At 52.9% G+C, this 16517-nt stretch overlaps 1 protein-coding gene across 1 annotated transcript in view; it reads right to left on the bottom strand.

Annotated features, from left to right (window-relative positions):
- Positions 1-16517, bottom strand: part of CACNA1D (calcium voltage-gated channel subunit alpha1 D) — a 292715-nt gene that overhangs the window by 40079 nt on the left and 236119 nt on the right. Inside the window, exons 21-22 of the mRNA XM_073787812.1 lie at positions 8898-8981; positions 925-1053 (exon numbers count right to left, since the gene is read on the bottom strand). Coding sequence (XP_073643913.1) covers positions 925-1053; positions 8898-8981 — 213 coding nt within the window. The remainder of the gene's footprint in view (positions 1-924; positions 1054-8897; positions 8982-16517) is intronic.

Here is a 16517-nt window from a genome sequence, read left to right as displayed (position 1 = left end):
TTCTGGGTCTACCTCCTTCCCCAGATGCCAACCGTTCTCCTCTTTACCTGTTAAAATTCTACCCACTGTGGAAAAATGTTTCCTGGGATATTAACACCAGTTTCCTCAGAGCCGATGGGGTTGTTCTTTGCGTATCTTCGAATAACTTCATTTGTTAATGTGAGCATTTACTACTTTTGAATTAAAAAGTCAAAAGGTAAAGAAATGAAGATCCATGACTCATTTTCTAAAGTTCGTGCACATCTGCAAACTCCCCCATGCAGTGCACCTCTTAATAAGAATCTGTGCCCCCCTCCCCAGCAGAGTAAGTCCAGAAGACCAGAACATCTAGGGTGGGGTGCTGGAAGGTACAGGAGAAGCTGGGTTCTGTTTGGAACAGCCAAGAACCAGGCTGCACCAGGCTGGAAAGCCATAGATGACAAAGGGGACCTGGCTTATACTCAGGGGCCCTTCACTCTGTAATCCTCCCAGGCACTGGGTAACCCAGGACGGGGGATGGTGTGCTGGCCAAGGCCAAGTAGTCTCTGATTTGTATCTAGATTAGCCAACGGACAGGACTGCCGCAGCCGTATGAGGCTTCCAGGGGTCGGCTGGGACCCTCCCTCTCTCAGACATCACCATTCATCCCGGGCATCCTGGGGAGGACTGAGGTGCGGGGAGCCCCGTACATCTATCCATCTCAGAAATGCTGCAGATTTCTCAGCTGCAGGCGTTACTGCTTTCTCTTCTGCTTCCTTAAGCAGGTAATCCTATTCGATTTATCCAAGCAATGCTGGGCCCGTCTCCTCAGCATTCCAGGGCTTCTCTGGACCTAGGTGATCACAGCAGTCCTGCAGAAAGGAGTCCGGATCCTCCACAACAGGGGACAACCACTGACTCACATATGATCTTCAAAGACAAAGAAGCCCTTGGCATGGCTCTTACCTGGAAGGACTTAATAAAAGTCCACAGCAGTGTCCGGATGCCTTCCCCCCTGCTGAGAAGCTTCACCAATCGCATCACTCGGAAAAGACGGAAAAAGGTGATGGAGATTCTATTGCTCTCTTCAGAGTTCTGAAGGGTTATCATGGAGAGGTCAAACCCAATGGAAAGTAGAACATGCAACACTTTCAGAAAAACAGCAACAGATGCACACAGAGGTGGCAGAGGTAAGAATTAAAGATGTGTTTCTAGGGCCTTTTCACCTCAAAAAGCATGATATGAGAGGAAAAGTTACATGCTAACAACACAGGGCTCGGGAAACCCTGGGTCCACACAGCACATGCATGTCCACGTGGTCTAGTGTGTTAAGAGGAGGACACTGGTCTGGTCAAGAGTACTGGACACTGACGATGAATGCAAACCACTGCAGACACTGTTCTGAAAGGACAATCATGGAGAATACAGAACAACTAGTGGAAAACTCGACATGGCCAAATAAACTGAAGGAAAAGGCCCAGCCCCTGGAGACTAGTCACTGGTCTTACCCCAGGTGTAGCAGTTGGGACAGGGACATTTTCACTTTCAGTTGGCTTTAAGAAATCAAAGATTGAACATGTATTAATGAACTTGGAAGGAAGCAAGGGTTCAGGAGGGTGTCCCCCCATTTAAAAAAAAAAATCTGTGGTTCATGTCTGAGGATGACACATCTGCTCCCTCCCTGAGGAAATGCCACAGGAACTGCTCGCAACTGGACGTGAGGGTGGGCAGCCACTGACGCAGGCTCAGACACTACGACTTTCTAATTCACACCCCAGGACATGATGTTTCAAGACTGAAAGACATCTAGTAAAGGACAACGCTGCAAGACCTCAGTTGTCCCCAGGCACAGAAATGCAGACTGGGATTCTGCTGCTCATGGGAAGACTGGTTCTCTTGTTTTAGTCAGGCTTGTGGGTCTGAGGACCTAACTGCTCTGAGGCAGGCCATTCCTAACCCTGAGGAACAGGGTGACTCCACCAAACAGGGCAGAGTGGCAGCTGCCTGCGCTCCACAGACCTCCCCTGCCCCACTCTACTCCTGGGGCCGTGCAGCTGGGCGGCGTGCGTCCGATGGGCCCTCACTGGCGGGGCTGCCGAGGAGCTGGGCAGACTGAGTCAGGGCAAGCAGGAGAGGGGCTGGTTTCCCTCCAGAAGCCTTCACTGCCCCACCAAGAAGGCTCAGCTCTGGGTGACTCTTGGGAAGAAGCTGCTTAGCACCAGCGTTCCCTGAGCTTCCGCAGTGCTGTCTCACCTGAGGTCTGGCTGGGCTCCTGTCACTTGGGCCCCAGGGTGCAGAATCCCAGCCCTCGTCGCCCTGTGGTCACCGGCCTCCCCACTCAGTCTGTGAGCCCCCAGGGGGCAGGGACCTTGCCTCACTCCACTCAGTGCCCAGCATGGTGTCTGGCACTCATTAGAGGTTCAGTAAGTGTTTATGAGAATGCAGAGGCTGTGTCAGGAGCCATCTTTAAATTAAACAGTAAAGGCTGAACAAGAGTCAGAAAATGACGGCCTTTTTTTTTTTTCCCCTTCAGCGGGGTCACCTCTGCTGAAGCAGCTGGTCGACCCAGAAGCCAACAAAGGAAGGAGGCTCTTCTCACCGGGGGCCCAGAACCCCTGGGTGCTCTCCAGGGCCCTAGGGAGCCTCTCTGCATGGTGGGTCTGTACAGCTAAGGGCTGTGTGTGCGCACGGATGCACACCCTAATCTGATGGGCTCTCCCCCCGGGAGATACAGGGAAGGAAAAACTCCGTCCTGGAGTCTCACTCTCGTCAGTGGCTGCCTCCTGAGCTCAAAGCTAAAACGCTATAAAATTCATAAAATAGAAGGAGTCTGGGCACATCACATCACAACTGAAATTCTACGAGATCACTAAGCCAGGACTAACGGGTTCTGATGGGGTTAAAAAGGAGTCCCTGCTTCGCCTGGGATGCTTGGAATGTGACCTCTGCAATGGGTTGGTCAAAGCCTGGTCACTCTTTTTACATCCCTTCTATCATCTCATCTCAAAAGGGATCACATCTCCTTAAAAGGACAGCTGATGGTTTTTAACTCATGACTTTGGCAAATGAAGGTATTTGTTTTCCCAAGTTCTCATGCTTGCCCACACCAACTACCTAAGGGCTGTGTGCAGGAGGTTCCAGTCTGACCCATACAGCTGGAGTGTGAGAGTGTGTGTGTGTGTGTGTGTGTGTGCACTTGCCTATGCTCAAGGGGACCAGAGTGTGCATAAGACAGAACACTCTATAGTATATTTCTGCCATGTCTATAACTTGTGTGTTGGACTTACAAGAGAATAAGGAGGCTGGGTGGTCGGGGAAGACACTCTTTCTGGCCATGACCTGGCCCAAGCCTCTTCTGCTGGCCCCTCCCTAGCCCACGCCAAGTCTGACAGACCTTTTACACTCTCCTTGTGACAGGAGAAAGTTAGTAGCCAAACTGACTTTTGAAGGGCACATCTCTTTTTCAACTGCTATCTTTGAAGTATGACAAATCTTGGCCTATGAACTTGAAACCATGGGTAGTCTTTTGCTCAAAAAAACAAAGAAGAGGAAAAGACAGCATTTGTGGAGGGACAAGGCAGCACAACATGCAAGAAAGGAAGGACAGAGCAAATGGCACACCAGGCTGCGTGCACCCCCAGTGCAGCCTGTGACACCCCCCCACATGCCTCACTGGGCGGGGAGGACTGGGCAGGGGAGGGTGTCACTGGTAGCACCGGGGGAAAGTACAAGTTGCTAAAATATCTTACAAATGGAGGGACCCCGAGGATGGCTTTGCCTGAACTACAAACGCCAGTCTGATGAAAAGGGCAGGCCAGCTCTCACCCTGGGCTACCCACTGGAACTGCCTGGGGAGATCTTTGAAAACTCTGATGCCTGGCTCTCACCCCAAAGCTTCTTACTGAATTGATCTGGGGTGGCCCCAAGCTTTCCCAGGTGGTTCCAACATACAGCCAGAGCCAGGAGCAGCAGCCCAAGGCCAGGGCAAAGCTGGGCCATGTCTTCAGCTGGTCACCCACAGCAGCTCATTCCCTTTAGGTCTGGAGGGGCGACACAGAATGCGGCCACCGGGAACGCCCATTCCGGCTGTTACAGCTAAGCAATGGGCTCCTCTGGAGTTGATGGGGTTTCAGTACTCAGATGGATGCAAGGAGAGTGGCTGCCATCCCCATCTTCCTTACAAGGGGTGGGTGGAGGAGGCTCAGAGACACAGGGAGCTGGTGCAGGGCGGAAAAGGACCGTGAGCAAGCTGCCACTACCGGGATCAACCGCAGGACACGCCCAGAGGCTGTGGGACTAGGGAAGGTCTCACTCCCCAGGGAGCTTTCCATTGACAGCACTAGGGGCTGGATGATGTTTCAAGAGATGGAATTCCAGTGTCATCCCAGGGCCTGGACTAGATGACCTCGGTAACTCCTTCCCGAGATGCCACAGTCTTCAGCTGGAAACCCTACAGGGAAATGGCCCCTCAGCCTTAGGAAGCCACACTACGTGCCAGAGTCTGGAAAGCTCCTTCCCACAGGGCTCCCACGCAGGCTCTTGCCGTGTAGGCTCTGGGCCAACCCCCTGCGACTCCGGAAGGCAAATGAGCCCTGAGTTGCCCAAGTGCAAAGGGATCAGTCTGCATTTACGCATTAATTCCCATCTCTTCCTAGAAAAGCTGAAAGCATGCCGTTTTCCAATTCAGACAGGAGGCAAACCAGCTACCCTGAGGCATCCTGGAGAGCTCTTGCTGGGGAGCCTCTCTCTGACTACTTCTGACCTGGTATGTAACACCTCTGGGACGGAAGGCTTCTGTATTTGGGATTGCTGAGTTTGTCTCCGGAAACCAGCGACCTGGTCCCTAGAAAAGGGCTAGCACACAGCATGGAGGGCTGAACAGCCTGCCTGTGGCTTTAGAACGAGAGGCTGAGGGTAGCTGTGGGCCCCCTGGTCCACCCCGGGTACACCACAGGTCAGCGACAATTCTTAGGTCCCTGGGAGCGACCTCCCTACTGACTTTGTACATGCTCTTAAGTAATAACAATGCAGACACGGCTGCTAAACAAGTGTTTTGCCTCCCCGCCAATAATGATAATTGGAAAGACTAAATGTCAGCAACAGCCATTTCCCAGGTTAGGGAGAACATGATGCTGGATCATCTCTCCATTCAAGGAACAAACAGGCATCGAAGAAGGAGCAAAACCGAGCCTGCCAGTCCTCATCTGACATTTTAGCAGCTCGATGACATTATGACCAACTGTGATGAAGACAAGTCCACGACAGCTACCAAGCCATGACCGTGGCAGGGTAGGGGTCATGGGAGGGGGCGGCAGGATGGAGAGGGCCAGGTGAGCATGCAAGCAGGACAACAGGAAGGGCCATCCAAAATGTTTTTGCGAAGAGGACAAACGCAAGCTCAATTTCTCATTTCCAGGCCACATCGTTCATTCTTGAAGGCTATGCTGCCAGGTCACAGAGCCAAGCGTGACTGACCAAGACGGCCCAGCTCAGGCCCCAGGCCGGAGACAACAAAATAGGGCACAGCAAACAATTTAGATGACCACGACCCACAGCACTCCTGTGCAACTCAGCGAAAACCAAAGGTGGGAAAGACAAGTATACAGTCTTTCGAGTGCTTTTGCTTTAACAACGACTTCACCGTATATATGTTTATATATACTTGCCGCTACAATTTTCTAAAAACAAAACCAACATGAAAATCGATTAGGCAACAGAAAAGAAAGAGCAACAGAGGTTGGGAGAGACAGCACAGCAAGTTAAACATTGCAAAAAATGATGACTTATGGCAGCTAAAAACAGCCAACAATGGACCAAGGGTATTCACGCTCAGCTGAGTCGGGAGTGCGGGGGACAGGGCCACCGAGGGAAATGGTGTGTGCTGCTTCCCAGGGAATTCGGCATGGGGGGGAGGGGCGTGTAGAGGAACCAGCGGCTACACTCAGAGAGTTATGTCACCAGAGGTTAAGGACACCCAGTCTCTCCTGTCTTTGTGCTGTGGCCTGAGGGTCGTAGATGCCCAATAGAGATGTGATGAAGGACTGAATAGATGCGAAGGTGGCCTTGAGCATCCCCTCCTCACTGAGGCCCAGCACAGAAAGGCTGAGGTCCCCCAAGGTGGTTTTCTACTGGGCCAGGGCCTTGAACTCGCATTGCTCCCGGCTCAGGAAGGTTTGGTCTCAGGCTCCCTGTGACCAGGGGAAAGGTCACGTACTGAAAAACAGTACGAGGATGCTGACTGCTAGGGTTTTCGAGTCTGACTGAATGCCAGGGAAAGCCTGTATTATACAGAAACCCCAAAGTCAAATGCTAACTAAAAAATTTCGCGTGGGCTTTTATAGACCTGTGGCTTTCCTGACTGATGGAGGTGAAGGCGGACGTGTCTGAGACACTGCTGGGCAGGGCTGACCCAGAGGGAAGGCACAGTGGGCTCAGCCCCAGCACGCGGCGAGGCAGCCAGGAAGCCGCGCGTCCTGTCGGCGGTGCACCAGCGCGGGGAGTCGGGCATTAGAGAGCTGGGCTGTCTGCTTGGTGAACAAACCCTGGCCACATCCTGGTGCCCAGAAGCTAAGCATGGACCCTACCACCTACACACCACGTGAAGCACGGAGCGCTCCAGGGAGACCTGCTCAAATTGTCACTTATGATATTTTCACTTCCATTATAGACCACTCTGACTTACATAAGGGTCTGCTTCCAGACTGTTCACGTAAGTGTACTTTGATGGAGGCCGTAAGTGCTTTATGCGGTGAGATGATTAAGCGGGCAGATGTCTGGTCATAAACTCAGGAGAGAGCCCCTGGCAGCCCAGGGAGGGTCCTATGTTCTCCCATTAGCATCAGATTAGTTTATACCCAAGCGTAATTCACACACGATAAATGGCAATTTTATACCTGACGTGTGGAATATTTCACGTAACGTGGAATTTATATAAGTCTGGGCTTATGGAGGTTGGCAGATCTATGTACCTAAGTCTAGTAAAATACCATTTCAGTACCTGGTCTTGGCATGAATTTGAGGGTCATGAGGCTTAACTCACACCCTCATGGACATGGTAATGTCTTACAGTTCATTTCGCTTATTATTACAAGGAAAATCTATATTTAAAATAATACCATTGTATCTCCCTAACACTTTGGGAGTTTGAACAAGTATTTTCACAAATATGCCTATCATTTTATCATTGCAACGTACCTATGAAGCAGGGAGGGCAGACATCACTCATCTCAGTGGTCCACGAGGGAACTGAGGCCCAGGTCCAGGCTAGCGCTGCCCTGCTACTCTACACTCCACAGTCAGCCTGGCCCCCAGGGTGGCGGCATAGATCTCATCATTCTTATTCGGCACAGGCTGTCTGGGCGCCAGGATGGACCATATGAGCCCGCAGGTGTCAGACAGGCAGAGCGTGGCAACCCCTGCCCAGCCAGGCATGGGGGGAGGAGGGCCAGGTTGGCACCGGGCAGCAGGAAGCCAGCACAGCGCGGCAGCCCACCCCATGCTCCACCTGTCCCTGCGAAGGGCTCCACACAACCTGGGCACCCACGGAAGCCTGCTGATGAACTGGGGACAGACCAAGTGGGTAGGGCCAGTTCTGCCCGCATCAGGCCCTCCCGGTCTGGGCATGGGTCAGATCTGAGAGGGGCCAGTGGGAGGCGGTGCTCCCCTTTCTGCAGCCTCTGTATTTTGAGGAAGGTTCTCAGGATGCTTCCTAAAGGTTGGGTGGGGTGTTCACTCCACCTACCACTGCTCCTCAACAAAGGATTCAACTGGGTGCAACAAAGGAGCGCTGACACCCTCTCCTAATATACACGAGGCCCTCCTTCCCCTGGCCCAGGGCAGCCTTCAATCTGCATCCCTATTTGGGGAGCTAGGAGAGGCATGCTCCCCAGCGTCACCAGTAGGGCTCAGCAGACACAGCGTACAGGTGAGGACACCCGCAGCGGTGGCCGTGTGCTCAGGGCACGGCTGTGGGGTTTCCCTCCTGTGCCTTCACAGACCCACAGTGGGTACCAGGGCACACGTTATGAACTCTGCTTTCCAGCTCAAAAAACTGAGGCACGAAGCAGCCAGGGGCCCTGCCAAGGTCACCCAGCTATCGAGTGATAATGTTCATATACCCACACAATTAACTCCTAGCCCTTAACATTTCAATAAGGTCTTCTTTAAAAATAAGGTTTTCCTTCCAAAATGGCAATTCTACATTTACTTCCCCACTCTCATTCAGGGGAAGGGGATGGGGGGGCCGGGGGAGGGAGGGAAGAGGGCAAAATGTTCTTAGCCTTTTGCAGTAAATGTGTGCTTGAATTTCTAAAGTGTACAGAGATCCGTGGGGAGGGTTTCTGGTCTCCTCTGTGTTAGACTTAACGAGGTTATAGGACACAAAATTTGCTACTTACATTCACTTCAGTTATAGCAATATCAACGACGCTACCAACAACAATTAAGGCATCAAAAGTGTTCCATGCATCAGTGAAATAGTGCTGTTAGAGCAAGCATTCAGAAGCCACAGAAGAGAGGAAGCACAACAGGAAAAAAAGAAGAAAAGGACAGTGTTATAAAAGGGGAACATTCTAGCATCAAGCCACCTGGCTACTTGAAAAATCACCCTAAAACAAACATGTTATAGGTACATCACTTCGGGTACTGCTTCTGACACAGCAAATGAAAACAGTTAGAGACGCCTATCTTGCCCTGCCTACCGCTGACTCAGCTTAACGCTGCAGAACAGTCAGTCCTCCAAAAGGTGATGTGTGTCTAAAGGCCTGGGGATCAAGCTCTACGCTACAAGGCCTCTTCTCTGCAGCTCTCGTTAGAAAACTCCTGCTTTTCGATCAAGTACGACTGGGCTCTGTGACTTGTCCAGGTGATGCAGTGCAGGGCCGGGCGGGTGTGCAGACAGAGACAGGATGGGAGGTGGCCCCGGGCGGGCACATACTCACGTCAGCTTCGCTGAGCGCCACGTCTACAATGCTGCCGATTACGATGAGGGAGTCAAACGTGTTCCAGGCATCACTAAAGTACCCCTGGACAGAGCGGGCGGGGGCAGATGTTTATGAGCACGTAGGAAGGAGAAGCCACGCTGACCACGTGGGGTCACACCCGGGCCCCGCAGCAACCACGGCAACCAGGGGGGGTGGGAGGGCCAAAGGGAAGCGACCATACCGTCCACCGGTGCAGAGGGACACGGGGCGGGGCACCTGCATGTGTGAGAGAGGCCACGGGCGCATGGACCCACACACACACACCACACACACACACCACACACACAGACGCACACACACCACACACAGACACACACACCACACACACCACACAGACACACACACCACACACACAGACACACCACACACACAGACACACACACCACACACAGACACACACACCACACACACACACACCACACCACACACAAACACACACACACACACACCACACGATGCAGATCGTGGCCCTGGGCAGCACTGAACCGAGCCAAGTACCTGCAGGACAGAGCAAGGCACTTGGTGGCCCTGCCCTGGCACCCAAGGTCACAACTCCAACCCCTCGCTAGCTGAGGGAGGAGAAGGCCCTCCTACTCCTCGCATGGGGTCCCCAGTCACCTCCTTCTCTTCTTCCACATCAAGACCACTGTGACTGGCGTTTCACACCTTCTCACTGCTGTGCCCTTGAAACAAACCAGTATCCCTGCCCCTCCTCGACAGTCCAAGTACTGCAAAGGGTGTGCCCCGCGGCAGGATGTCCTCACAGAGCTCTCGGTCTAAAGGGACATGAAGGCTTACAGGGAGACAGGCCAGCGACGCACGCCGTCTAAGGCAGAGGTGTGGCCTGTAGGGCTGCGGGATCAGTGCACAGGTCTCACGGGGAAGGAGCGCTCAGGGACGGTGATGATGCTCGAGTGCTCCCACTGGCCCCCAGAGCAGCCCCTATCTCCTGATAGGCTCCTTTTTCCTCTCCAGCTCTAGCTTCCCTCCCCTCCCTCTGCATCCTCCAGGCTGAGCGGACTTCTTTCCATCCCTCAAACCACCACCAGGTTCTTGCCCAACTCCTGAGGCCTCTGTGATCCCGGCCTCCCCACCCCAACTCTACCTGCCCACGTCCACTTGACACTCAGCTCAAATGCCAATGCCCTGATGGCATGTTTTCAGATCCTCCTGACTTATACCTCCCATCCTGGGGACTCCGAATGTCTCTCAGGTCTTGATCACTGAATCTGGGGCCTCTGCCCGCAGGTCTACCCCATGGAAGACCCTCTGAGGATGAGGACTGCGCTGACTGCTCTGTCCCCTCCTCCACTAATCCCACCACCCAGCCCGGAGCCGTGAGTCCACATAGTGCTTGACACGTGGCAAGGCCTCCTCCTTCCACCAACTTGCACCCTCCTGGTCATTCAGCTCTGCCCTATTCTTGTTATTTCAGGTCCTTGTCTCTTGTTGAAGGTACAACATCCCTACGACCGTGACTTACAAATCTGTACATACATGGCATGCATTTTGCATCCTCTTCTGGGCTCAGCACAGTAGGTGCCAAATTACTGCCTGCTGTCTCCTGATACCCCCCAGGAAGCCCTCAGTCGGAGGGGGTGGTGGGGAGGACAGTGCACGGAGGCTTCTGGTTGCAAGGTCAACGACTGTCTGCAAATCAACTGCATCTTTTCAACAAGCCAGGATGCATTGTGGAAATAAAAATTCAGGTCTGAATCATATAAAAAGGGGCCCAGTGTGCTTACAACGGGGTACACTTAGTGCTGGATCAAGAACACCAGAACAGAAGGTGCTTTGAAGTGTCAGATCCCATGAATTGATCAAGTGCAGGCCCAGAGGAAGCCACTGCAGAGCCCCAGCCTTTTACGACACTATGGAGAATGTGGACACGCTGGCTGTTCCAACAGCCGGAGGAGGGATGTTTGTTCTAATCACTGTTCATCACCCCAGGTGCATTTATGGGGGACCTGTAACGCTGACTTAGGGTTTGAGATTTTAAAAAAATTTCATCTTAAATAATGTAAGATTTTCCCAACCAACTGCCACGACTTCTGAGCCTGCCCCCGCCCCCCCCCCACCCCCCACCATCTCCTCTCTCCTCCTCTCCCACAATCCCAGCACCTCTCATAGTTACTTACCCTCACGGACTGACTGCCACCCTCCCAGACCCCTCTGTTGGCCCTCTAACAAGTAAACAAAAGCTCGCCTGCACCAGCTCTGATGATCTGTGATAAATGTCTAATGGGAGCGTCTGCTTAACAAAGACAACGTCTCACTCCTTACAGCTTCTCTTCTCAAGATGTGGGACTCTTGGCTGGCAAAACAGGAGAGGCAGGCCACGGTGAGGACACGACTGGTGCCCCTCAGGAAGCCGGCTGTGCTGGTCAGAGAGGAGACCCAGAGCCTGCACCAGGACGTAAAGGCACATTCTGCTTCCCTCCCCGAGGACAACGCCAAACCAAAGTCAGCTGGACCACGTGGTGCGCTGAGTGCCGCCGTCGTACCCGGGTTGTGAGAACACAGCATTGGCTCTTAAATTATCTGCATCACTGCGAGTGGTAACACACAGTGGGCTGACTGGCGGCCTGGCCACAGAGCGCGCTCTGAGGTGCAGAGCCTGTCCTCTTCCTCATGGATTTAACAGCAACTCAGAACTGCAGAGACAATGGTGAGCCTTTCCCTCTCCTCTAGAGAGGAACTGATGCCTTAGAAACGCGTGGTCAGCAGTAACAACTGGGGCTCTAGGGCACAGAGAGCAGTGAAGACCCACTGTCCCTCCTGTCCTGTCCCACACCACGGGCCCTGCCCCCCTCTTGCTACAGTCCATCCTTTACCAGAGGCCATGCCCACCACCATTCAGGGCACTGCATGCCCCTCTTGCCTACTTGAGACTTCATTCCTGAATAGCTTCTCTGTCTCTGTGTGTCTCTGTGTCTCTGTCTCTCCAGAACGATCAGTATTCACCTGTAGATCAGTCCTACCGGCCTGCAAGCTATTCTCCAACCGGCCCATCCTGGCCCCCTGCGGTGTATAAAGTCACTTCAAATCAACACGATAGGGGCTTGATGTTTGGGGTCCTGGAACTCTTTGGTAATCTCCTCAACACCCTCTCTGGAGGGTCCACTGCACTCACAGAGTTGTGCCCAAATTCTAGAGGGTTCCTGGACTGACACCCTCATCTAGGCGACAGGAGGCTTGAGTGGCTGCAGGTGGCTGGAATCACAGGCTCTGGCCGGATGGCTTGCTAGGGGTCCCAGGGAGGCAGAAAATGCCAGCCCCCCCGCCTTCTTCCCACATCCTGTTTCCCTGTTTAGTAGCCTCCTAGGTAATAAAGTCACTGTCAAGTGAGTATGACTCAGCCCCACCCCTTTCCCATCAAAGCCACCGCAGCCGCTGGGTAACCAGAAGGTTACGGCTTCTAGCACGGCGCCCACCTGCATGCTCTCTCCTCTTGGCCAGTCACAAGAGGGTCTCCTACAACCGAATGTGGAGGCCAGGGCCCCTCAGGTGGAGCCAGCAGTCCCCACCAGTCTGGCCACAGTTGGCCCGTATTACTTTTGGAACAGCCTCGCCCATTTGAAAGGATCAAGCAAGTCAGCCACACGCAATAACATTTATTACTCGGAAACACTTCTGACTCCGGGAATTTAAAATCATAACCCAGACTAACGTGGGCTTAGGGCCAGGAAGCTCCCTGGTTTCTAAGAACTCTATCTTGATTGTCCATTAACATAATCTCCGGCTAGACTATAGGCTCCTGGAAGGAGAGCTGGACCCCCAGCCAGGATAGAGCATGGGCTTGGCACATGGTGGGCAGCGAGGTCTATGCAATGCAAACAAGAGAAGCAGCCCAAGTCTGGGATCCTTTCGCTGCCTGGCCTCTTGGGGTTTACTGAGGCAGCCGGATCACTTACCAGTTTCTGCCAGGGACTGTCTGGGAAGCATCTGACCCAAGGGATGACCCACAGTGCCAACTCTGGGTGGAAACTGTAACTGACAGCCTTCTAACCAGCATAAGCCTTTCCAAAGGTCAAGTGGAGGCTTAAAGAAAAATACGTTCACTTTTGGCCACTCTGCTCTGCCCACGTCTCCTGTGATAGAAAAGCCGGTAGGGCCTGATGACAAGAGGCTGCACCCACAGGTTCATCCATCCATTCCTTTCTTCCTTCCACCACTTCCCATGGAGTAACCAGCATGTAGCAGGCATCGCGTGAGACAAACACCACCCAACCTTGAGCAGCTGCTCATCAGCTAACGGAGAGGGAGACACGGAGGGTACTGATGTTGACAGTGCACAGTGAGCATCTACCAGGAGCACGTGGGAAGGGGAGCGCCGGCCCTGGCTGGGCTGGGGGACACTGTGACGGAGGAGCCCACATTCCAGACAGGCCTTAAAAGGTAACAAGGTGGAAAAAGAGCTTCCAGACACAGAAGCACGGGCCACGGAAAGGTCCCGCATGGTCACAGTGGGGATGGGGTGCAGAGGAGGAACGGCTGGGAGCGCGCGGCCGGAAATGAGGCAGAGATGTAAGTGCGCTAGTGTTTGGTGCAGAACTTTGAATATTCGACTATGAAATTACCTTTTCTTTTCATACAACAGGTGGCACGGCCAGCTTTCAGTTTACAAAGGGAGTGTGTGGAAGATGAAGGGGGGCGCAGAGGCCAGAGGCAGGAGATGGTTCAGCGGTCAAGGAATGCAAGAGGAAGGAGGGCCGCGGAGGCTGGGGTGAGACGAGCTGGCCACCGAGGCCCAGGGCGTGCACGCGTCTCACCAGGGGAGAAGGGGACCAGGAGGGAGCTCCGGGATACCCCGGCCTTGAAAGGACAGGCTGAGCCCATGAAGGAGTCTGACATCAAGTTCTAGTTAAGGAGAGTTAATATTTCCCCTCAAGCGTTATTTGGCATTAAAATAAATCACTGAGATACATTTATGATATATGTGTATATATATATATATATATATATATATATATATATATATGTGATCACTGAAGAACTGAAAAGATAGTGTCACGGTTCCTTCCCAGGAGGTACAGAATGTGCTCCAGGAAAATTGCTGGGGCTGATAGAGCAGCCTTATTCCTGCCAGGGACGCTGGGGAGGGAGTGCTGTCCTGGGAGGCATATGGGTGACCCAGTGTCCACGACACATCCGCTCTGCACAGAAGCACGAGGACAGCACGAAAGCACTTTCTTCTTTCCCCAAACCCAGTAACTCTCAACGTTTTCCAAGCTCAAGTGGCTAGGCAGGTAAATTCGACATTTTCAAGGCACAGTTGACGCCTGAACCATGTGGCTTTGAACTGTGCGTGTCCACATACACACGGATGCTTTTCAAGAGTAAATACCACAGCCCTACGTGGTCTGTGGTTGGATGAATCAGTGGGTGCAGAGGAACCTCGGAGAGGGAGCGGCGGCTCTAAGCAACACTCAGATTAGCCCGCGTGTTGGTCAAGGGTCAAGGGTAGAACCAAGACCAAAGCGCTTCGAGGTCTGAGCCCTGGGAACAAAGCGCGGCTCCCTGAGGAAAAGCCCACACGGAGGCGGGTCACGGACTTGAGCAGGCGCTGGACAAAGCACCAGATGGGCGGCTTCCGGAAGCGCAAAGAAGGAACCTCAGGCAAATCAGAAGTGCTCCTTACACCTACAGGAGCCAGGACTTTGGACAAAGCCCTTCCTCTTCAACCTCCCTCCTTGCAGCAAGAGAATTCACTTGAGAAGTCCAGCGGCTGCCCCTTGGGAGCACTGGAGGGGAAGGACTTGGTTCTTATCTACATCATGGCCCACCTTTCAAAACCCCAGGGCGGCTCCGCCGCTCCAAGTGCACGAGCTCAATGCCCCATGGGTGGGTCTTCCCTGGGGAGCCGACACAACCCACTGCGCAGCCTGTTTGCTCGGCCCTCATTCCCTGTCTCCTTGGCGTCTCACCACCTTCCATGCTTGCCTAACCCACACTCAAAACAACTTTTCTCCTGGAGTGATCCCACCTCCCCACCAGGGAAGCTCCCAGCTCGGACCACATCCCTCTGAAAGTGCTCTCACTCAGGAGGCCCCCTTTACCAGTCAGGCCCTTGAGTATAAAAGGAGTCAGGTTCCTCCACGCGTTTGAACCCTGCCTCCTATGATGCCTTCTCACCTCCCAGGAAGGATTGTAACATCACCCTCTGCATTTCTATTACAAAACAGCTGCAACCCTGTCTCTCCTGACAGATGCTGACAGATTCTCCCGGAACATGCGCCCCTCACTGTGGAGAACACAGCCCCAGAGGACCCTGCGACAGAGCTCCCCAGGAGAGACACAGACCTTCTTAGATGAAGTTTATGGGCCAGGTTCCCAGCCCTCTGTCCCTCTGGCCATCTCCTCACAGAGAGGCTTCCTTCTGCCACCTTTGCAACACGCCTCCTCAGCCCCACTGCCCCTCTGACGGGTAGGAGGGCCTCACTGACTTCTTTGTGGATGACTACTCGCCTGGCCTTGCTTTGCTAACACCAGAGAGGAGATAGGAGAGTCAGGAAGCGTTTTAAGAAGAGCTTTGCTTCTTGGTGAAATGACTCTCTCCGGCTCCTCCAGACACACCGTCACAACACCAAATCCATCTGCTTCGCAAATGCAGTGACGGTGCCCCTCAAGCGTAGAGGCGCTGCTATTGCTGTTTTAAACTTTCTCTCACTTGTCATCTGAGGTTGTCTTCTGCTGTGAAAATACCTTGTGGAGGAAAACTACGAAGCGGCACAATTTCTAGCGGAAATCGCTCATTTAAAACCTCTGATCGACCAGTACTGACTATAAGTTAGCTACTCATTTCCCCTCGGCCTCACCAGCCTGTTCACACACCACTGAACTCTCCTCTCAGGTTTGGTAACAGTGGTTCACCGGACACAGCCGCTGACAGTGCACACGCAGACACACACGGACTCACACACATGCCGGGGGAAATGTGCCTTCTCAGAGCTTAATCACCAGGCAGGGCAAGACATGGCGAGGGGATCTAGGAAATGTTGCATAGATACGTGCCATGTCGCCTTGATCAAGTGCTTTTGGAGTTCTTACTCTGCAACCTTTCCATCAGTCCAGACAAATGTTGATCAAGGACGGAAAGGGGAAAGGGAAGCAAACCAAAAATCTCAAAGGATATTCAGAAGAGTTTGGTGGGGGCAGGGAAGAAGGTGCATGTGTGGAGATATGGACAAGTCACAGTAATTAGCATCTGGCCATGCAAAAATGCCAGGTTTGACCCCACTGCAATCACCCCGATCGATCACTTACAAGCGTCCTTTCTTTTTTGTCCACAAAGAGCTGATAAAGATTGCATAGGAATTAATTCAAATTAAAGATAGGAACAGTTCTAAATTAGAATTCCACTTACGGATGGAGTATGTGAACCCATCATTTCATAATCCGAGTCTTACTTAAATTAGTGTTGTCAGATACCTTACACCCTGATGAACAGACACTGGGGTCACTGAACTCATTCTCTAACTCTGGTGGGTGGAGCCTTTGCTAGAAAAGAAACTGAGGGTCAAATGTGTCACAGCTCGGCCAGGATCTGCTCCTCTGTCTAGGGTTTTAGGACGAGGA

The sequence above is a fragment of the Tursiops truncatus genome, chromosome 10 (assembly GCF_011762595.2).
Source record: "Tursiops truncatus isolate mTurTru1 chromosome 10, mTurTru1.mat.Y, whole genome shotgun sequence".
Lineage (NCBI taxonomy): Eukaryota > Metazoa > Chordata > Mammalia > Artiodactyla > Delphinidae > Tursiops > Tursiops truncatus.
This window is presented reverse-complemented; position numbering and strand designations above follow the sequence as displayed.